Here is a 23351-nt window from a genome sequence, read left to right as displayed (position 1 = left end):
GGAGTCAGGATTTTAAGCAAAAGAAAATTAAAAACCACCCGTGAAACGATAGAAGCATATTATATTCAGAGGGCCGGGTCAGGTTGTGTTAGCGATACCTCAGTTGTTTTGTACAACGCAGAAAAGATTTTGCTTTCTAAGTTCTTGAGATAAAGGTGTGATGCGTTTCGTTTTGTTTATCTTTTCCCCGGCACGGTATGCGCCTGCGCGTCTGGTTGTATATAACTCTTGTGTGCGTCGAGAAATGAACAGTTGTGAGTCAGCGCTGTGTTCGTCCCTATAGTCTTCCTCCTTCTTCTTTCCTTTGGCCGCGTGCCTTTGCACTGAAAGCTATGTCCTTAAATCTAGAATACCAACTAGCCCAACAGCTAACCCCTTATGAAAATCGAATTTTCCTTTTTACTTCCTTTGTTTTTCCTTTTTGCTTCCTGAACAGCCTTCCTATAGACTTTTCCTTTCTTTTGACTAAAGGAAGTTTCCTTTGAGCTCACCTTGTTGAGACTTTCCTTTCTTTTGACAGAAGGAAGCTCATTTTTAAACTGGCTCTCTTTGGCAATATCAATAATGACCTTCCTTTGTTTTTCCTCAAGTAAAGAGAAAGTTCTCTTTACTCTTTATGCATCATACCTTCTTTTTTTTTTTGTTCTTAAGCGAAAACATACGAAGCTCATTTTTCTTTTCAGCTATACTTCTCTTTTTTTTTCTTTCATTAGTATCCCTTGCACTTTTTTAACTTCTGAACTTTTTTGAATAAACCAATTATACATTTATCAAAATATACAAAATCGCATTCGTTTCTTTGTTGTGCAAGTAAACATCATTTTATTTTTTTTTTCATTTTATATTAAGTCCATGCTTTTTTTTTTTTTCACGCGCTAGATCTTATTTTTAGTGCAAGTTTCTTCTTAGTCACCACACAAGGACCAATAATATTCACCACCTTCCTTCCTTTGTCCTTAAGTGTAAAGATAACTTTCTTTTCATTCATTTCTTGTGCTTATTTTTGTGTGTGTGGCATTACTTGGTCTATTTCTTGCCCCTCTGAATTTTTTAAGATAAAATATAATACATTCAAGAATTTTCATACATGTTAAAGAATGCCAGGTGGTTCTAATTCATCGCTTTCGCAGCCCGCTGGTTCGATGGCGATGCATGCGCGAGACGGCATGTACATACATCCGTGACCGCTGCTTCAGCACTCTGACACGGTACGCAACAACGCTCGGCGCAGGGCTGGCAGGGTTCGTCAGTATTTGCGTCGGCATTGCAGCCTGGCAACTCTTGGCTCGCAGCGACGCCAAGGGCGACGCTGTTAGCAAGCGCGGCCTGCTTCCGTCGTGATTTAGTGCACTTCGGTACGGCACGACGTTGACGTCGCGCAAGTACGCTTTTACCGTGGTGGCATTTCCAGTGCGTTCGACGGGTAGGCGGTTACCGCAGCACCATCGATAACGGCTTCAAAAGCCTGCAGTTAAATGCACTTCACGATGTGCCTAGTACCGGATGTCACATTGTTCACGAAAGTCAAGCTTGTTTACCTCCTATCACAGTTTAAAGACCAGCAATTAATACGTCAGCGACGTCGGTACGTCGGTACCATCACGCACAGAAGCCCCCGCAGCCGAGGTTACGAATACTGCCAGTAAAAGCAACGTTCTCACGGCGAGTAAAACCAATGAAGATTGACATGCACCACAAGAATTCCGCAGCAAAAAAAAGGGCGCTGCAGTTGCTTGTGGCAATAATTTGCTTAAATTATTTTGTGTTCTGTTACGCATCACATATTACTAATAAAAAAACAAACGTTTAAGGTTGTTTATAAATTATAAGTTTTATTTTGAAAGTTTGTGAAGTTTGCAAAAATGCATTTAAAAGTTTGCAATGGCGCTTGAGACTTTAGCGCTATCGTTTTCGTGAAAACAGCCGGCGGCATGCTTCACTATGTGTTTCATGACCGTAGGAAGTTGATTGTTCGCGTTCGTTGTGTTCGTCGTGTTTTCAGTGCAAATGGCTGATCATGTCTTGGTTAAATGGGCGACCGCTCAGAAGTGGGACGTATACCCTGTAAGAAACCTACAATCAAAAGAACTGCAGGCGAAACTGATGGATAATCCAAAATACTGGAAGATTATTCCAAACCAAGGAGTACTACATGCCCAGTGGAAGGAGGGGTCGTACTCTCCTACGTTCATTCTCGGAGTGGGTAAGTAGTCAAACGTCTCTTGCCTCTTTTCGTATTCGTGTCTTAATAATGTTTACCTGTGAAACACCTTCCTTTGCTACTCGCGGTGAGTCGTGTCGCGAAGTTCTTTACATGCCCGCATTACGACCGCATTGTGTTAACCGGCAGGTGACAGTAGTGCACATGGTGAACGAGGTAGACAGTTGATTCCGGGAATTACGTGAAATTAAAGCAAAAATGCATAATGAACCGGATTTGCGGAAATAAGAAGTAGAATAAACGCGGCTGCTGTCGTTACGTGGACCTGATTCTCCCTGTTTACACAGCAAATGGCATTTTTCAGTGTTTCGTGATAACAGGAGTAGGCCTCCCAATTTGGGCTCTATAAAAAAAAAAAAAAAAGAAAACACCCTGCCCGCACCGTCGTCTCGGAACGGTGCGGCATGGAGAATGGCAGCTCCTTGATTATTGAAGCTGATTTAGAACAAGTTTTAAAGATGCCCAGGGTGCTCGTTCCGAGACAATTGGTAGTGTAGCAGCGAAACGGACGCTTTCACAGCTGCAGGCGACTGAAGTTTAAGCAGATAAAAGCGCCTAACGTGTTGTCGCATTCATTTACTTTCATATTCATTTGTTTGTTTCTTTTTATTGAAGCGTCAAACATGCTTCCTTTCTTCGCTACCAGCCATTCCTCAGATTTCGCGCAGAGAGAGAAAACTTTATTAAAAAAAGGGGGAAAAAAAGTGTGTGGTGGGGAGGCAGTGTGTGGAGTCTCCATTCTAAGATTCCAGTGGCCTGGGCTGCCGCTTTTGCCTGAGTTACCAGCCTACGCTGGGTTGCTAGGTCAGAGCATAGCAAAGCAAGCAGTGATATCAGTTACCAACAGCATAATGCTGCAATGATTTTTAGCTGCCGATGTAAAAGTTGCTCCCAGTGCATGGGGTACGGCCAACAGGTGGAAGGGCACCGCTCTCTCCACTTCATTTTCAATGCTGCCGTTGCACTTTGCCACTACTTCTGGATGAGGCTATCTGCCACGGGATCGCATGCTCCCTTTCATAAAGCTCACGACTGTACATGGGTACAATCCCAGCATTCATGGCCGCATTTCAGTGGAGGTGAAATGCAAGTTGACTGTGTACTGTATGATGTCATTTGCACATTAAAAAACCCCAGGTGAGCCCACCACTACGGCATCCCTCATCGCTATAGCTTAAGTCGCTTTGGGACATAAAACACCATGAACCTACCATAAAGCAGAGTGGCTATGTTTTACGGTATGCGTGGGAGCTCAAACTGTTTTTCTGGAAATGCATCCTTTGTTTTGTCCACTACTGCTCAAGTGGGCATTCTGCCCACTTGAGCAGTAGTGATGCTGGATGGTGTCAGCTCGCAGTTAAACATTACCATGTCCTTTTATGTGCCAAGGTTTGCTCAAGGGCTAATGTTCCTCCTTAAGAAGTGTTGCTTTGAACCCTAAACAGTGTCCATGCTACGTTTCTCTTGTCAGTGGTCTTCATTTGGTCACTATTTTGCTAATCTCATGTGTGGAACCAGATATCTGCACAATGCATTATACTGAATAATTTTTGTATGATGCATTTGAGTGCAAATACAATTTAGTGAATAGACCTTGCCACATGTCGTTTTGCAGGAAAGCTGCAGCTGTGACAAAATGTCTAAGCCAACAGATGCAAAAAAGAGAGTCCTGGAGCTTGAGGATGAAGTGGGGTCTGCAAAAAAAAAGAATGAAGAAATATAAGGCCGCAAGGGATGAAGCACGTCAGATGCTTGGTATGTGATCGCTTTTTTCTGAAGCCATTGGAATGCTGATCTCCATTGCCATGAGACTGAAATTATTTGCTGTGTCACCAGATGCTACGTAAAGCATAACAAATTCAAGTGCTAACTCTTAAATGAATAAGACCTCTTGGTCTGTAGCACGTCCTAGTAAAAGCACCAGTAAGATTATGTTGCTGCAATAAGGCTCCCCCTACACTGAGGATTAGGATTGGTGTTCCTCCTGTAGTTGTCTTTGCGACACATTATAGGTGGTGTACAGTAGTGCTCAGCTACACCGTGGCGCTGCTGCATGACGCCACCAACCACCATGCTTGCAGTGCACGTAGCAGATGAACTGCTGCCACTCCTGCTCTGCAAGCATGCTTTGTTTGTGTTACAGTGACTTGCGTGTCACATGTCATTGCTTGGGATCGGCATGCATCCGAGATTGAGCCTGTTGTCGTATGTGATAGCTGCATGAAAATGCATGGTAAACAAATGCCACTCAAGGTGAGCACCTGTGCTGATTTGTGCTGCTCAAGCCGAGGCCGAAAAACGGGCGCGGGATTGGGTTCCTTTCTGTTCTGGAGTGGTCGGTGACAACAACGCTCCAGTGAAGCCGGAGAGCTGCATTAGGTTCAAACACATTCACGGGTTATAAGTTGTAGCCAGATGGCTGCGGCAGGTCTGTGGTGCTCTTGCATTACTGTGGAAGGCGTATCTGAATGGAACCCTTGATTCCCTCAGATTTTAACCTCAGAGTCTCCTGCAAATGATGAGGTGCATCTAGAATGAGCGCAGGAGGGACAGCAAAAAATCTAAATTTGTATGAAATTATCATATGTGGCCTCATCCTGTCTTGGACCTTGGAATCCTTATGGCATGCGCTTCATTTTCCTGTGCCATTTTGGTCACTTAGGTGGTGTTTTTTTTTTTTTTTCACAACAGGAAATTTATGCTTGTCCAAGCTCGGCACCTGGCTCAGCAATCTGCCTAACTTAACTCGGTCACTACACCATGTTAGCAAATGTCGACACGAAAGACAGACACGAGATAGGTGAAGCATGGGCTATCGAGTATCAGCTACACACGAGTGTCAGCCTTTGTCCAAATGTATGGCGTATTGCTGCCGCCATACATATATATTGCATGCTGACCTCTTCAAGGCCCTTGCTACCGACAAACTGTTTCAGGGATGTGATCTGACTAACTTCTGTTAAAGCGCTCACAGCTATCTCGGCATCATCATTCGCACCCATGAATTCATTCTAAGCAATAGCAGCACCCGTCAGTTGCACTGTAGTTACAACGTCCTCCGCAGTTAATTCAATCCAGGCATTTCCACAGCGAACAAAGAGATCAGAAGTGGGATGTCAGCATTGGCTTCATCAATTGCTATCAGCATCCCCTAGATTATGTACCGCTGATAGGGCGCCTTGAGTGCGTGAATGATGCCAGTGTCTAGCAGCTAAATTTTGAATGGCGCATTTGGTGACAGAAAAGGGTTGGTCATGCAGTCAAGGGCAAAGAAAAGACTTTTCTCCTGTGGTGAATGTTACATGGGCTGCTGCTGCTAGTGATGAAATAGTATGTTTTGTTCCAGCTTTCCTTTTTTGTTTTTTTTTCAGATGTTGCTGAGCTGGTCAATCAGCTGACGGAATCCGTTAATAATGCTGCGTGTACAACACAAGCAGTTGGGCTGCCAACCGAGGCTCAGGTTAGTTGCTTTAGTCTAGTGTCTGCATGGTTGTGCTCATTACTGCCTTTCTCGATAAAACTTTTTTAAGGGTCACACAAGAACTTGGTTCTAGCTTTATGATAGCACTGCCACAAGTCATGCACTTCCATTGAGAAGTGTGCAGGGATAGGGAAACGAGGAGCTCATTATCCATGTGAATGAAGTCAGCAGTCACTGAATTCAGAGATAGGCAAGAAGCAATGCTCTTTATGATTGGTTGGCTCTTAGGGTTTAATGTCCAAAGCGACTCAGGCTATGAGAGATACTGTAGTGCAAGGCTCTGGAAATTTCGACCACCTGGGGTGCTTTAACGTGCACCGACAACACAGAGCACACGGGCGCCTTGCGTTTCGGCTCCACTGAAAAGCGGCTGCCCTGGCTGGGATGCTGTTTATGAGGCTGGGCTCAGACTGCATAATTAGTAGCATACTGATATTTTTAAATGAATGTCAATTTGATAGAAACGACAAAAGACAGACAGTGCTATTTTCTTAAATTCGTCAAAACAACCATGAAAAAAAATCCCAACTGCTTCCTTTCATTTTAGTGACTGTTACTTCATTCGTGTGTATATTGATTTGGAAGAGTTTTTGTGAAAGCTGTAGTGATCGGAAGTGCAAGGTTACTTTTGTTTACGCTTCCTGTTGAGCATACTTCGCTTGGGCTATAGCAAAGCCCTTTTCATCAGAAAAGAGATTTCCATTAGCTTGTTTAATATTCAGCAATTTCTTAGGTTATCGATCTCGGAAGGCCATCTTTTTGCACTACAACTCGAATGACGCAGCTGGTGCTCCTCTAATCAGTCATTTTAGCGACTTGGGCCAGTCATCATGGTATTCAAGCTAATGTGCATATAATCCACTTGCACCTGACAGCCACCTGCAATGTCACTCTGGCAAGTCAAAGGCAATTAACCACCATGGTATTGCCAGGAGGGTCTCCTTTGAGAAGGAGTTGTGGCTTCTTAAGCTGATCCAACAATAGTTCAATTTCACTTTATCCCCTTGAGCACTATTATTTCGAGATTTCTAGCTAAAATTGCTTAAAATTACGATATCGTTAAAGGCCCCATTACATGAAAATTTGTTGTCTGTGTTGTGAGTGAAACATCAAGAGCATGGCGCTGGCAAGTGGCATGGCCGAACACACATTCTTCGATGATTTGTGTGGCTTAACGAGACCACATGATATCCAAAAGTTAGGAGGAGCTGCTAACTCCGGTCGTTCATTTGAGTTGGGAAGGTGAAATACAAATCAACATTCCAGTGCTCTTCAATGCTGAGTCAGGCTTGCTACACCTAGGCTACGCAGACATGTTGATACAGCTTGGTTAAAGCAGGGCTTTATATGTTGGGTGGTAGCCTACACTGGTCGCATCATACCCTTAAAGGCGGAGCTTAAGTGTCCCTTTAGTTTTTATTTTTACTGCTGGTTTCTATTGGTAGTGTAATAAAAAAGGAGGTATCCGAGACAAAAATATTTGAACCAGAAACTAAGTCAAATGAGCACAGTGAAGTTTATTGCTCATTACGTGAAAAATCAACTGCCCGCCAATAAGCAGCAATCTAGTCGAGTAACATATAGCGAGGTAACTGGAAATGTTTTACAAGGGACGACCAAGAATGGAAGCCCAGGGGGTTTCATCGGAATGTTGTCAATTTTCATCCACTGACACAGAACTCGCAATAGTATCGTCTGAGCTGTCATCATCTTCGTCGGAAGAACTACTCATGTCATCACTGTCGTCTTCACTTCCCATAACAATGCAAAAATTGGTGTCTGAGCCATCTTCGGAGGGCGAGGATGGCAACGAAGAAAAGCTTCTTTCCCGCGATGACGGGCCAACAGTGCATGCGTTGCCTCTACCAGGCACCATTTTTCTCATTAAGGCTGCTTAAAAGGCTTTCAAGCGGTAGAACAAAAAGCAGTTAACGGGTCAGTGGTGCCATCTGTCAAATGGCGCATGACCTAAGCCACAGAGGAGCGCTGTACTCACCTAAAACTCTCAGGGTGAGGATCTATCCTGCAAGGACAAGCACTCGTCCAAAATGGCTTGAGGGCATCTTTGCAAGGACGAGCTGCTTGTCCAAAGCGCTTGAGGGGTTAAATTATGAAAGCTACCTGTGCAAGCTGGAAACTAAATGTTGCCTCGTAGCACATACAGAGCAGGGAGTGCATGCTTTTGCTAAACCTTCATTGGCAGTTTTTTTAATTGGTTGAGCTTCTGATGTACGAAAATGATGTTAGTATTTTTAAACAGGAGGTGACAATGTGGGCACTGTGCTCTGTCTAAACTGGCTTTTAATGGCCTTTGCAATGTTAATGATGAGTAAATCCCTTTATTTTCTGACTTAAAATCTGTTTTTTTTTATTGTTGGAATGCGAGCATAAATTAGGTCGTTAAAAAATCTCTTATTTCTTGTTTTTTCTTCTGCTATAGCAATGCACTATTAGCGCTCAGTCCTTTGCGGGGCATTATGTGCCCTCTTTTTGGCTAGTTACTTTAAATACATATTACACAATTGTCAGGTTACACTAATAAAAATGTTAAAAGATGTTTGGCCTGATTCAAAATTAGATCAAAACACCGCTCGGGAAGGTGTCAAAAACATCCAATAGTTTTCGTATGCCTTCATTGTTGTACATGTTAAAGTACGGCTTCTTGAATGTGTATTTTTACTTGCAAACAAATGACCTTAATTATGCATTTTGGGGTTTTTTTGAATGTTCTTAAGCTGGTCTAAGTTTTTTGTTGTTTGTAAGGCCCCTTCATTTTCTTATTGCATATCAAGGAATATTGTTGTATGTTACAATACTGGTCATAGTACTAATATTTGCTTTTTGTTCTTGCAGGTGCACACTGGCAGCAATATTATGGTAAATCAGCAGTTGATTGACCGCATGAAACTCAGTGCGGGCAATCAAGCAACAAAGTTTGCGTGTAACTTGGTGCGGGTTGTGTTCTCACCCGAAGAACTGGAAGAAAGCTCACTCTATGGCCGTGTCTGCAATGCCCGCAAGGAACAAGCTCCAAAAAAGGCACTGGGCTGCCCAAAATTGGATGCTGTTATCTGTAAGTCCTCGAGCTCATAGCCTGTGCATGTGATGCAAGAGCATTCTGAAATATTGTCCAAACAGCTGACTTTTCAGTGATGGTCAGGGCCATAATGCTTGCCTTAATGCATAATGTTGTGGTGCCTGCATGGCGCTCACACTGTCCGTGCTCTGTATATTTAATTTACAAAAGCTAAGGAAGGCTGGATGGACTCTAGCCTGTTCATTGCAGTCATGCTTCTAATGTTTTTTTTTCTTTTTGCAGCCTACACCTGCTTGCTCAATGGAGTACTAGCCAAGGTGGTCACCGGCAGTTGCGCAAGTTTGCACTGGGATTGTGGACAGTGATCCAATTTTTTGTCGCAGGGTCTTCGAAAGCAGGCCTAATTGCAAGGCCTAAACAGAGGAAGTACATCTATTCAAATAAATATAAGCTCATACAAACAAATGTTTCAGTCTGAACCTACTTCCTTCGAACTTCCTTTGAACCAATAATTGGCCACTGCCTGTGAACTCAACTCAAACTGACAACGGCCTGTTCCCTGGGAGCTCAAAGGAAATTCACAGGAAATTCACAGGATGGTCAGAGAAAGTTAATTCACTGTGAATTCAAAATCAGTAGCCAATTCTCAGTTCAGAGGAAGTTGCTTCCTTCTGACTTTTTTGAGTTCACGTTGAACTCAAAGGATGTTCCCATTTTTATAAGGGACTCTACTGAAGCGTTCTACTTGTTCGGCGAGTTGTTCCGACGCCTATTTCGACTTGAAAATGCGAAAGCGGAATGGTGGTGCGACGAATGTGTCGATGAACTGTGATGAAGCTCGCAGTCGACCGCTCTGTCGGTGCGGCTGTCATGCGTTCTCCAATCTTTTTTTTTTTTTTGCCTCCGGAGGATTTCGAGTCTCCGCAAGTAGTCGGCCTCTTATAACCTCCCTCACGGCAATTATTGAATGGGCATAAAACTGCTGAAAATCGTTTGCATCATACTTATTTGATGAGCATCTGAAATAAAACCCAAACTGAGAACTTTCTTTTTCTCCATCAAGTGCTTTGCTTTGCACACCATCGAAAGGCCCTAATCACAAATGGCCCCGTCACACAGCGGGGTGATGCTACAGTGAACTAGAATATTGTCCCAGTTCACTGTAGTGATGCTACTGGAGGGTATTTTTGCGCACCGTGAACGCACAATCACTTGACACAAAAGTGACGTGGGGCTACTACATCACTTCTGCGTGTCCTGTCGACGTTTTTTTTTATTTTATTTTTTATTTTATTCTACTGGGGCAGTGAGAAAAGCGCTTGGCCGTCGGAGCGCGGCTTCGAGCTGGCGGAGGAGAGCATCTAGCCGTCCGCACTTACCAGCACGCACGCTTTCTTCTGTATTTTTCTTCAGTAAAGCGCTCGTGGCAGTTTTGTCCACGCCATGGCTCCTCCTCCAACACAGTCTTCTCCCCTCCCCCATGGCTCCAAGCAGTAAACAGAATTTTCCTCCCCCGGGGGAATGAGTGAGCGCAGATTTTGTGCGTTCGCAGTCTTTTGCTTTCGTTCTCTTTCTTCCGGTGGTCTGGCGGGGTTAGAGCTGGTATTCGAAGCGACGGAGGGACTTCGAGTCGCGAGTCTGCTTCTTAGAAGCGCGCTGCGGGGATTGTGAGTCTGCTTCCTCACTACAATGAAAACATGCAAGAGTACTGACCTTATGTGGGGCCGCAAATATATTGAGTACCTGCACATGAGTTATTTGCACACACGCGTGCCCACACACATTCAGTTTTTTAGTGGCAAAAACCAAATAACTTTACAGCATCCTGCGCGTAAACATTGGTGTTTGGAATTAAGCTGTGAAATTATACAAGATGTTACTTAGCTTACGGATACGTCACTATATATATATTGTGGGATTCGGGCTTGCTTGCTGCGGCTGCCCTTTGCGCGGCCGCCGCCCGCTTCCCAGTTGTTCTCCTCGTTCCCTTTCTCCCGCCTGAGGCGGCGGAGAGGGGCTCGGACGACTTGTCACTGTCGTTCGGGCCACATCTCCGCCCTGGCGTCCCAGTGGCTGTTCTCATTGGCGCCTTTTGGCGGGAACATGGCACCGCTTCGAGGGCCGCGCTCGCGCGACCCTCCGAGCGGGGCCCAGGGAGAGACCCCTCCGAGACATCGTAAGGTGCGTACGCTACTGTTCTTGTCTGCCGGCCTTTGTCCGCGCAGACCAGTGTGAACTCGAGTTCGTCTGCTCCGGGTCGTACACCTGAGAGCGCAACTCGAGCCTGTCGATCGTGATCCAACGATCCGAGACAGGCGTACCTTGCGGTGGTTGCCCACCCTCTCTCAAAGGGACCCTCTGGTCACTGCGAGAGAGCACAGCACGCCCTTGCGTGCTTGCGGCGCGCACTCCGTGTCACTTGTGCGTTTTGTATATTTTGTATGTGTGTGCGTGTGTGTGTGCCGCTGGAGGATGGCGTTTCAATAAACGTCTCCTTCGTGAACTTGGAGGTTGGTGTCCTTGCAGCGAAGTGCTCTCCTCCCGGTGGAGGTTGAATGCGCGCTGCGGTGTTTCAGTGTGCGCGTGGTAACGGCTGATCGGGGCTTCGGCTCGCGCGACGCTCGAACCCGCGGTGGTTGGTGGCTTATGTCCACGTAGGAAACCACAATATATATATATATATATATATATATATATATATATATATATATATATATATATATATATTGAAAAAGGAGGCCAGGTCCAGACGGCAAGGTCGTGAAGGCAAGGCAAGGTATGCCGTGTCAGCGTTTAATCTGATGAAGAAAACCCAAGCGCGCGCCCCCACGAAACACAAAAAGAGCTAATTGACATCTAGAATATGTCTAGGCCAAGAAATGGGCACTTCTAAAAGAAGACTCATTTGGGACGTTCTGTAGACCCAAGAGCTACAAGCCTTCCTGTAGCTCCGATTTAGCTCTGCTAACGCTACGCCAGTAAAAGTCTTGAAAGCTTCTTGCCTAGAAAATTTTTATACTTGTTCTAGACATCGCTTCTAGCTGTAGCTCTGCTATAGCTGTGCTAGTAGACATCTTTAAACCCTCTTGGCTAGACCGTTTCTATTCTTGTTTTAGATGTGTAACGATTTGCAGTTTGTGCTCATTGTCCTCAATTCTGCATGAGGTCACAGTGCTCTGCTTTGAGAGCATTTTTTTTTTCTAAATTTAATGAAATGACACAGTTAACTGGGGAGAAGGCGAATTGATGAAGGCTAGCACTTTGTACAACACAATAAGACACAGCTAGAGATGGCGCAAATTCAGTTGGGCTGAAGAGAATTAAAATTTTAATTTTTTTTATAGAATTTTCAATTTTACTCCTTTACCACCCCACCGATTATGTGCCATCTCTAGCTGTTTCTTATAGTGCTGTAGAAAATGCAAGCCTTCAACAATTCACCCTCTCCCCAGTTAACTGTAATTTAAAATTTAGAAAAAAAAATCCTCTCAAAGCAGACTATTGTGTGATCTCACATGCAGAATTGAGAACAATGAGCACAAACTACAAGTCGCTACACTCAATAGTGAATGCACATGCTGAATGTATGAAGAACACATGCTTCTTCAGTCCGAATTTTTATTGCACTCCACCTACAAAAGTAAAAGCAATCAGCAAATAAACTTGTTGGCAATATGGATTTGAGAAGCCTTTTTTGAAGGTTCTTCTGCAAAAGTAAATTCCAAACAACCTGCACTGGCAAAAAAACATTTAAGTTACAGGCATGCATGCAAATGCACTGGTGTAAACTCACTGGAACCGTCCGCCCAGAAGGTTCTGTATAAAAATATTTTTTTTATAACTTGCATAGATATATAAAATCATAATGCACACTGACGGCATTGGCTGATGAGCTAAATTCAATGGCATATCGTAAGCTCCAGGTTCTGCCTTTTCCAGGGATCTTTAAGACAGACAAAATTCCAGCAACCTGCAAAGACACAAAAAAAGCTCAAAATAATCAAACGAGCCGAAGGCAGTGGCAGTTGAGCTACGTGCCTGAGTTTTGTGGGGTTTTTAAGAATAGAAAAATATGCACGGAGAAAGGAAACACCAAAATACGGTGATACCACTAGCATCTATTCAAAATGCCCGGACCTACCATGAACGCCATTGAAATCATTCACCTAGTAGGCCATGTATGAAAAAGAAATCCCTTATAGCTCGCACCACAAAACGAGGTCGAGGCACTGGCCTTATGCTTCGGGCATTGATCTACCGTGAACTAAAGAACAATCTTTTCTAGTGTGTTTAGAGAAGAAAGTTTTATTCACCTTGTACATACACAGAAAAACTTAAAGTGAGCTGAGGTTACTGATTTGAAAACGGTACGGTGCAAAGATGACAACAAAAACGAATAAGACACCATATGCGCACAACTTCCAACTATTTATTGGAAGAAACCACGAATATTCTACACCTGATGCCAGTGAAGTGCCGGAATGTTTTCAAAAAGACTCGTATAATTTCACATCTTCAACACGATCATTAGCAACAAAATAACTCCTCAAGATATATTACTTCAGTTCTACATTTGCTACCGCACATACTTATTAGCCCGCATCAGTGAAGTTAACAAAGCCAATACAATACAGCTAAGTTGCTTGTTGGGCGAGTTGGTTGGACAGTACGTTAAAACAGCGCTAGAAACATGGACAGATAGAAAGACAAACACGCATTGCTATCTACCCGTGTTTCTAGCGCGCTAGTCAGACGCATTTGCGGTTCAACTTCGGCGCGCTGCATTCACCATACAAGAGAAGTGGAAAGTTACTTACTGTTGAGAAATATGAGCTCCATATCACAGCACAGCAGTGGTTGTAAAATACAGCGCGGGAAAGCTGCAAAATCAGCGTAAATGTCCAAACGCGGGAAACAAAGACAGCACACCGAACACACACCATCGAGAGCACGTTGAGCAACCGTTGAGCATGTCGAAAGACTAGGAAAGATGAGTTGAACGATTGGTGCGCGCGGGTAGCAAGCAGTCGCTAGCGACTGCAATGCCAAAATGCTAATAAAGCAATGACTGCCTACAAAACTCAACTATTACAAAAACAATTATGAGTTTATTTTGTTTTGTTTTTCAATTTAACCTTATGTTTTGCAAAGGAACAAGAAAAAAAAATCTGAAATAATAAAGCAATGTTGGCAAATCGTAAATTGCATCGGCATCGAGCAGAGCGCTACCACGCAGCAGGCTTCAGCGTGCGGAACGATGTTTGAGCGTACGATCGGCTTTCCTGCTGACTGTTCTCTTGCCCAAGCAACAAACATTATTTGCTATGCATTTTCCAGCAGTGCGGTGATTTTCTCGTGCTCCCAAGCAAGCCGGAGTAGAAGTATGTCATTCGCGTGCCTCCCGTCTTCTTACAGGACCCGTATGCTACCCCAGTGCGGCCGTACGAACGGCAATACGGTGGTTTTCTGGTGTTGGCCAGGCAAGCTGGAATGAAGAGGCATTCGCAGCATAAAAAAGTGTTGTCATTCGCGTGCCTCCCCTCGTCTTTCAGGACCGGTGTGCAACCCAGTGAAGTCTTACGAGCGGTAGGTTAGCTGGACCGTAAATGACGGGGCTTTGGTTCCCGCTAGAACGAACCGCAGTTTCAAAGTTCGAGGTTATTTTAAAGCGGTCTCTTACCTTCTGTTCCTGATTATCAAATAATCAAGTTGAGACATTGGAGTAATGCAAAGCTGTCTAACAATTTATGTGCCGTAATTATTGCTTAGTTCCGTGGCTGCAATAAACCATTTGTAGAAAATGTTCGCTGTGATTTGTGAACATTATTTGAATAGGGATTCAACATTCTGAACAGGGAAAACATGGAGTATTTTTTATGGACTTTTAGAAGTTAGTAAACCCTTTCTACAATAGTATTTGTGAAACGTTTCTGAATAAACATCGCTGAGAGGTCTTTGGAAAAATATCTAATTGATGTCTCCAAAAAAACATATCTGAGACGTCTTTGAAAAGGCGTCTTAGTAGAGATGTGCTAACGAAGTTTTCCAGGAAACTTCTTTCCGTCGACGTCTGTGAGAGGTTTTGTGCTAGAACAAGATGTTTGTAGCCTTCCAAAGCTGTTTAAAGAAGTTTATTAGACGTTATGTGTTTCGTCGGCCGGAGCCGGCGCCGCGGGACGATGATGATGGTATGTACAAGAGGAAGAAGAAGATCATGATATGTACAAATGAAAGAAGATCCGTGGAGGGCTCACAATATTTGTATGTACATAATTGAGGCGTAACTTTTAAGGTGCAAAAGCGGCTGATTGAGTCAAGTAAACGAGACAGCAAATCTTCAGCACTCCCTCCGCTGCCTCTCAAGCCAAACCATGCCTGAGCTGACACGTGTCCGCTTAGAGCTCTGTGTTTTCATCTTGTTTCGCCTATTTACTGTCGTTTTGTGTGGGTAAGACAGTGCCCTCCTTAAGAACGAATGACGAAGACGCCCCTGTGGAGCGATTTCCGCCTCGGTGGGCCCTTTCTCAAGTAAGAAAGTCCAACCGGATCCCTCAGGCGTAGGCTAGGCTTAGCTCGGCGTTGCCGAGCGAGGCTGGGCTACGCGCCTGCATGGATTCTGCTCCGCCGACGACAGCTGTGCGGATTTCCGCTGTGTTACAACCTGGCGCAGCATCCACGTCCACGCAATCATCAGCGCCATAGTCCTTCAATGCTTTTATGGTCACGAAACTCCGGCCAAAGTTTCATATAGGGACAGCGCGTGCCGCTGGGGGCGCAGCTGGTCTAGTGGGGGCATGAAAGGGTCGCGCGAGCCTTGTACGCAGCGGTTTCCCGGCCGGCAAGCTCGCGTTCTCTTGGTATTTTCGCTTTTTGGCGGTTGTTAGCTGGGCTTTTCGTGAACGCTACTTCACTCATAACCTAAAAGCAAGGGTGCAGCAAGAAAATACTAAAAACCCTGTCATCGACAGTGGCCGCTAGCAAACCCTGCTGGCTGCCGTTTTCTGATGAAACACGCCCTTGCTTTTTGCTTGTTATGAAACTGATTCTCATACATGAGTGGTACGTGACTTTTACGCACTTTTTTACTGCAACTTGTGTGCAATACCACCTCTGGAAGATTTAGCGTAAGGTCAGTAGTATATCTTTGTCCCTGCGCTGCGACGATCTGGGCCGACCTTGCTTCAGAGTGCATAAAGAGGTATGCTTATGATTGGCATTGCGAAACACTGCAAGCTCAATGCCGCCGAAATAAAAAGCCGCGGCACATGACGTCAGCACCCGCACTTTTGAGAACGCTATTTCGGAGATTTTTTTTTTTTTTTTGCTGCCACTTGCGAAGGTGGCCAATTCAGATGCTGAAGCCATTATAGTTTTACTTTTTCACGCTGCGACGATGATGAAGACGCTGGCGAAGACGACGCTGGCTATAGGCACCAAGAAGAGTTCCCGTGTCTATAAAACAACATTGAGATACAGATGTAGATGATTCTTTAAAATCTAAGTGATAATAAGGGAAATATAAAATATATTGAGAAACTCTATTCAATATACGGCAACGTGTTCGTAGTAAAAATAAAATAATTTGATACGAAAGAACATTTAATGACATTTAATAAATAGATTTGCATCGAAGCCAAAATCAGCCTTCAGGTATCGCATGTAGCCATAGATTGTGCGAGGATTTGGCAAAGGCAGATAATCATTCTCGTGCAGGAATGTGTAGACTTCTGCGGACTTCATTTTGAGAAGGAGACAGTCATAAAGCCACTCCTTGTTGTACCTAGAAAAAAAATTAAATTATAAGTAGGACACGCATTGTAGGCACTTCACATTTGAAATACATTACAGAAGATGGCAATCCTGGAAAACACACCTGTACACGTTCATTACAGACATAAAACTGAACAGTATGTACATTTTTATCGCCTGACCCAGTTAAAACTGATGCACCAGAACTCAGTCATGTTATGCATGTTACGATAACAAATTCTAGAACAGTAATTGACACGCATATGTACGATATGTGTCGCTCAGTTTCGGAAGTGCAATACCTACGCAAGAGAAGGCGCTCATAGCGCGGTTTTCTAATTTTGGACTTTTACCTTGCTTCTTTATTAGACTTCAGGTTGGTCTTCATCAGCCACTGATCAAAAATCAACTTCTGACGCGAAGACAACTTTGCAATGTCTTCCTCCAATCGCCTCAGCTTCTTCAGCTTTAATGCCATCGTCGACAGCTTCATCTGGCACAAGCGAAGTTGTTGCTGCGCGCTCCGGAGCTGACCCTTCACTGCCTGAAGCTCCGACAGTGAACATACCACTCCCTCGGTCTGACAGCCAGTGTGTGAGCTTGTGGAGGCACTTTCAGGGTTCGGTGTCATACCTGCACGGAAAAGTAAACAGTTCTTTAGAACGTAGAAATGAGAGATCACGAAGCCCTCTGCAGGAAAACCTGCTGACAACAGCAATAAAAGGCACCCAGAGGCGTGAGCGGCTTACCGTCATCTCCGCATGCGGTAGTGGACTTGTATGCGCTTGAAGAACCATCACTTTCTGCCACAGCGCTGGGTTCCGGTGATTTCCGGAGTCTTTTTGCTGGCGGCTTGACTCTGGACTTGCGAGTTCGTGGCTTCGGTTTGCTCAGATACGATGGTAGGCCTTCGAATATGCGTGGGACGGCGCCGGGTCTGAGTTTCACTTTCTCGCACTTCAGAGACACAGATTCTCCTTTCACTACAAAATCGTCAGTCCGAATAATATCAGTGGGGTCAAAATGCCTTTCGCAGACACGGACATGCTTTGAGGCGAAAGTGAATCCGCCGCTGTTTACAGCGAGTAGTTCCACTCTTCCCTAACAGGTGGCGCCACTAGGACGGCCGTCATTGCTGGCCTTAGGAACGCATCGGCGCGCAGTGCTAACTGCTGCTGTGTATCTTGTGTAAGAATATCAGCTGACTTTTAAACAGCGCTGCTTTGATGCAGGTGTCATCTATATTGTCGAAGTATTCTGCGAGGAAGTAAAGCTAATGACCCTGTTGTTTATTGGCGGAAAAACAGAAGACGCTTTCTACATAAGGTGCACATCATGGCCTAGGCAACCATTTTTCTGGGAGATGTATCACGAGTTCATGTTCCTTTCTGGGGCAAGAAAGCGCCTGTGAATTGCAGAGAATGGCTATACCTCACGCCCCAGCTCGTTTTAGCACCGGCAGTAGCCATGGGAATGCGAGAACGACCCTGACGTTTCTCAGGAATTGGATATTGAGTCTTTGCACTGCTGCCGAGTTTTTTTCGCAGGGCGTTAAGAGGTACCTTGACGTTGCTATTAATGTCTATGCAGTTATACGAATTGATTGCGCAGAGAAGGAAAGTTAGTGTGGGCATGTAAGTGAATCTGTTTACTTTAATTAGGTACTATTCCCTAGGATATGCGGGATCGAATCTCGGCCTCGGCGGCTGCTTTTCGCTGGAGCCCAAAACCCAGGCGCCCGTGTTTTGTGCGATATCAGTGCACATTAAAGAACCCCAAGGGGATGGGAATTTCCGCAGTCCTCCACTCATAGCCTGAGTCGCTTTGGGACGTAACACCGCACAAACAAAACCAAACTTTAATTAGACAAGTAAAGCTGAAATACATCCCTAGCAAAAAAGACCAATAGGGTGCGTTATTGGTTTTATAAGAATCGGTATTGGTTCTGTAGGTATTCTATGTGTTTTATCTGCATTTCTATGAGACTTATTCAGAAACTCATAAATCTTATAGACTGGTACATATTTGTCCTATAGGCAATAGTATTGGTTTCATAGGTTTATCGGTGGGTTGTATAAGAAAAGTATCAGACCAGTGCAGAAGCCCATACATCTTATAGGCTGATACATGCTTGTCTTGTAGACTACTACATATTGGTTCATGTGTCTGATACATCAGTATGCCTTTGTTTATGGGTCTTGCATGCAGGATCAGTACGTTGGAGATTTTAGGTCTTTGTCATTGTTTCCTTTTCCATCTCGGACACATCCCCAAAACTCGCGCATTCATCCCGTTTATTGAGTGTTGCCGTAACGTACAATATTAGCCGCAATAACAATTGAGAACGCTGCGCGCGGTCTCGACAAACTACGTACGGTTGGAGCCGCAAGACGCGCGACGCTGTTGCTACTGGATCACTGAATGGAGATGGGAAAGCATGCGGATATAGCACGGTTCTGTCGGGGCCCAGCTCAGTCACAATCACCTACATGTGCAGAGCAGGACGGTGAAATGGATTGAGAGGCGCGCGTCCAAGCAACTGCAACGCTGCAACCGCCGCTGAAGCGAGAGGAGTCGACATCGAGCACGCGACGAGTACGGCTCGAGCTGCCGACGCGGTAGCGCGATGCCGGCGGCGCTTCGCAGCGGAGAGGTAGGTTTCCTTTCTCTCACTCCCACTCCCGCGCAAGCGTTCCCGCAGTTCCCGTGCTGGCCTCTCTCATCCTCCTTTCCACCTCTCCTCTGGGCGCGCATGCGCAGCTCCGTAGAGGCATTGGCGCTGGCGCGATCGCTGATCGGGCGGCAGTTCGGTCGGTGCCCTGTGTTTTCGCCGATTTTCGGGGTGCTTCTCGAGGATATCAACGTTCCAGCGCACGTTCAGCTTTTGATCAGGTGCGTGTGCATCACTTGCAACTTCGGGCTGACGTTTATACTTTGTCAGTGTATGATGTGGCTTTGCGTTGCAGAATGCCGTTGCCTGCACGCCAACAAAGGAATTTGAATCGCGCGGTGTGATATAACGCAGCGTCGAGTTTTAAAGTAGTCGGCACGATTTCTTGAAAGTATTGATGAAACTTTTTAGCGTTAATCTGTTTTCGAATATCGTGCGCACTGTGTTTAAGTGGCAGAACCTGTGGTGAGGCGCAAGGCGGAATGTTGGTTCAGCAGCTACCTCGGCGTTCAGTAATGGCGGCGCCTCTCCTAACTGACGCGCGCAATCGCGGTTGCCGGTATATGTGTGGACCGATTTTTTGAAGTCATGGTGGTGTCGCGTTCTTGAAATCGCTTATTTTTCAAGCTGTAACGCAATTTTTTATTTCTTTCAGATGCCTTAGCATTCGAGAGACTACATCATCGGGCCGAAATCCGCAATCTTGGAATCGAGGGCTACCTGGATGCAGTCAATGTTTGGATTATGTGCCAGTATGCGTTGCCGCTGTCATTGTGGATTAAAATGTGTATACATGCACCTGCTGCGTAACTCATCCCTAGAAAATGGAACATAGCTGCCCTCTCCTTTCAGGTGTCCGGAGAGGTAAAACACCCGCAGCTACTCGATGAGACCAATATTCCATAGGGCCTACAAAACCAATAGGAAGCCTACTGGTTTTGTAGGTCTATCAGATTATTGACAGCTATGGGTGTACTAGCATTACAGACCTATTAGTTTATCAGATGCCATAGGACCGATAAAACCATAGCCTATACGACCAGTAAACAATTGACCTATAAAACCAATACTTCAGTAGACCTGTAAAACCAATCGGCTAGGATACCCATAAGACCAATACTCTGGCAGACCTATAAAACCAATATCAATAATCTGATAGGCTATTAGTTTTCTATCAGATTTTTTTGCTAGGGATGTAATAACTGCTGCTTTTATGAAACTAATGCACGGGCCAATGATGAAATTTACCATGATAAGATTTTTTTATATCCCCGCTTGCTTGGGCTGCGTACTGTGCGTTCTGAATTCCGGTGCAGTTTCCAGTCACCTTCGCCCGAGCGCAGATGAACGCCGCTGAGCGCCTGATGCGGCCTTCAAGCAGCGTAATAGTCTTTTGAAGCCAGGTCGTTTACAGGAGATAAAATTAGATCTTATGAATTATCGGGGATTACACGCGCGTCCATATTGAGCAGTAAGTATTGTGCACAATGTTAAATGAAAATTCATAATGCGTCTCAGCCAGCATAGTCTGAGCATGCGTTCGCCCTTTGCGCAAGAAAATTAAAAAAAAAAATAAGTTTGAGGGAATAATTCAGTTTTACAGAAAGTCACGTTTTCCACAAAGAGCACTAGAGAGGGAATTGATAAAAAAAAAGCAAAACAAAAAACCGAGTCGACGGCTGATGGGTTTGTCGAAACGTTCTATGGTTTTAGCCAATGCAGACATTTAGGAGGACGCAATAAATGAACTACGTGGTTAAATTAAAAATTTTTTTAGCACCTACACATACTATAGGCATTCACATGAAGTTTATTGCCTGTCTACAAGCTCGTTGTCCCAAGCGAAAGCTGGTACGCCGCACCGTGCAGCCGAGTACCAGCGTGCCGGAAGCCGTCAAACCAGAAGGCCAGAAGGCCGGCGATGGCGGAAGGGTCACATTGTCAAATATGGCAGCGCCCATGCGCTCGCGCTGTAAAGGGTCTATAGCCCGCTTCCATTTATCACGCTGCTCGGCATCGCTCGGTAAACAGAACAGCGAGGCCTTCTGTTGCGTGCCTCGGTATCCAGAACGGCAGCCCGTCACACAGCAGGTCTTCGGCATCGCAGGCTAATGTGTCACATTCACTCCTGTGAGAATGAAAATAAACTTAGGAGCGAAAATAACAGCAGCCGCACAGGCGACGTCGCGCTCAAAAAAAGCTCTGCCCGTGTCGATGTTCCCATCGCTGGCCCCCATCGTACACCTGGCGCCGCCTCGCGGAAGGCGCGGTCAACATATGAAGCTCTCCCATAGCGTTACGGCGGAGTTTCGTGACCAGAAAAGCATTGAAGGACTCTGTCAGCGCCTACATGCCCCCAGTCTGCTTCGTCTTCGGATGGAACGACTTCGGCTTGTCCCATGGATTGCTCCGCCGCCTCTGTGCCTGTAAACCTCCCTCAAGGAACTGTGCCCGTCGCACCGATTCAGTCTTCCCTTCCAAGGCCAACTACAGCGTGTCAGCCCTTGACACCACCACAGATGCCGCCAGTGAGTCGAGCCTCGCTTCCACTTGCTGCTAACTCGTTCCGCGTCACCATCAAGCCTGCATTGCGCTTTGATATAACGACTATCCCTCCCCGGTGTGTCCAAGCCACAATTGACCAAGTTCTTGGTTCTACTAACTACTGTGGATTTGTCGTCCATCGCCCATCGAACACCATTACGGTGAACTTGCCATCCTTGGTGGACGCCCAGAAAATGTGTGCAGTTACTCAAATTCCCCTGGATGCGAATGAGCATGTCCCAGTGCAAATATATTTTGCCTCTGGCCATGACACCCTCCGCTGCGTCGTTTACCATGTTGACAGCAGAAGTCCTTCTGAGGAGGTGCGAGCAAACATTCGCTGTTCAACTCACGCAGTGTTGCAAGCACGGCCTCTGGGGCGCCGGGGTTCATACCTACTCACCCTACAAGGCCCGTTGACTTTGCCTGAGTACCTAACCTATTATGGTGCGATTATCAAACCACAGCCCTTCCGACCTCGTCGTATATTTTGTTATCACTGCCATAAAGAAGGGCACATGCAAAATACCTGCCCTAATCCGGCAGCTGTGGCCGACATGAATGAACCAATAGCGCTTTGTGCCCTATGCAAATCGGCGGACCATGACATGCGCTCCCCCGCTTGTCCAAAGAAGAAGCGAACGAGGCCGTCGCGCAAGCCGCCTGGAAAAGCAGATATTCCTACTAGTAATCGCTTCGCTGCTCTTACATGTGATGAAACCGACTTCCCTGCACTTCCTTTACTTGACCCACCTGCTCATCATACGTACGTCTTTTCAGCATCGTTCATACGCACAAGCGACTCACCCTCGTGGATCAAATGGTACGCCAAAACGGCCAGTGCACCAATCACAGGTGGATGCCGCAGATGAAGACGCTGTTTTAGACAATTCCATTGCAGAGGCTCGCCAACGTCTAGACGAACTCACCCAGCTCCGAGAACCGCGTCGCTCTCACCCCTCTCGAAGAACTATAATACCTCGTGATAAGATTTCAGATGAATCACCTCCAATAAGCATGAAACCACAATCACGTGCAGACAACACGTTAACCCCGAATACCCCGACAGTGGATAAAATATTAGCCCTTATGGAGCAGGTGACCTCCCTCATCGTAGAAGCTCTTCGGCCTCGCAATGGATAATGCACTGTCTCTGGTGGTGCAGTGGAATTGTCGAGGCTTTGCGAATAAGGCCTCTGAAGTGAACATCCGTCTTCGCGACAAAAAGCTAAAGGCGTGGGCCTTCTTTTTGTCGCGAAGACGGATGTTCACTTCAGAGGCCTTATTCGCAAAGCCTCGACAATTCCACTGCACCACCAGAGACAGTGCATTATCCATTGCGAGGCCGAAGAGCTTCTACGATGAGGGAGGTCACCTGCTCCATAATGGCTAATATTTTATCCACTGTCGGGGTATTCGGGGTTAACGTGTTGTCTGCACGTGATTGTGGTTTGATGCTTATTGGAGGTGATTCATCTGAAATCTTATCACGAGGTATTATAGTTCTTCGAGAGGGGTGAGAGCGACGCGGTTCTCGGAGCTGGGTGAGTTCGTCTAGACGTTGGCGAGCCTCTGCAATAACTCACTTCCTCGCCTTTCAGGATTCTGCGCTTACCATTCACCTTCCATTCCTGATCGCCGTTGTATC

General features: G+C 45.6%; 2 protein-coding genes across 2 annotated transcripts; one reads left to right on the top strand and one right to left on the bottom strand.

The window, feature by feature from the left end:
* Positions 1–1981: 1981 nt before the first annotated feature.
* LOC146180426 (uncharacterized) lies at positions 1982–9204 on the top strand. The gene is made up of 5 exons (XM_084576017.1): positions 1982–2203; positions 3837–3976; positions 5593–5681; positions 8556–8775; positions 9022–9204. The coding sequence occupies exons 2-5, from the start codon at positions 3874–3876 to the stop codon at positions 9102–9104; spliced, it is 495 nt and encodes a 164-aa protein (XP_084432143.1). The 5' UTR covers positions 1982–2203; positions 3837–3873; the 3' UTR covers positions 9105–9204.
* Positions 9205–16338: 7134 nt separating this feature from the next.
* LOC146180425 (uncharacterized) lies at positions 16339–21261 on the bottom strand. Its single transcript, XM_084577750.1, has 4 exons — positions 21125–21261; positions 17225–17560; positions 16842–17099; positions 16339–16519 (listed from the first exon to the last, which is right to left on the bottom strand). Exons 1-4 carry the CDS (start codon positions 21259–21261, stop codon positions 16339–16341), a joined length of 912 nt encoding a protein of 303 aa, XP_084433876.1.
* Positions 21262–23351: the final 2090 nt, after the last annotated feature.

The sequence above is a fragment of the Amblyomma maculatum genome, chromosome 8, assembly GCF_055883805.1.
Source record: "Amblyomma maculatum isolate TAMU_Amacu chromosome 8, ASM5588380v1, whole genome shotgun sequence".
NCBI classification, from domain to species: Eukaryota; Metazoa; Arthropoda; class Arachnida; order Ixodida; family Ixodidae; genus Amblyomma; species Amblyomma maculatum.
Note: the sequence above shows the minus strand (reverse complement) of the source record. Positions and strands in the feature narration are given on the sequence as shown.

Coding starts and splice junctions, on each gene's coding strand:
- LOC146180426 (XM_084576017.1), top strand. CDS start 3,874: ATGCAAAAAAGAGAGTCCTGGAGCTTGAGGATGAAGTGGGGTCTGCAA. Junction 3,977..5,592: donor TGAAGCACGTCAGATGCTTG/GTATGTGATCGC, acceptor TTTTTTTTTCAG/ATGTTGCTGAGCTGGTCAAT. Junction 5,682..8,555: donor GGCTGCCAACCGAGGCTCAG/GTTAGTTGCTTT, acceptor TTGTTCTTGCAG/GTGCACACTGGCAGCAATAT.
- LOC146180425 (XM_084577750.1), bottom strand. CDS start 21,261: ATGCCGAAGACCTGCTGTGTGACGGGCTGCCGTTCTGGATACCGAGGC. Junction 17,561..21,124: donor ATAGACCCTTTACAGCGCGA/GCGCATGGGCGC, acceptor CGCTGTAAACAG/CGGCGGATTCACTTTCGCCT. Junction 16,520..16,841: donor AAGTCTAATAAAGAAGCAAG/GTAAAAGTCCAA, acceptor TTTTTTTTCTAG/GTACAACAAGGAGTGGCTTT.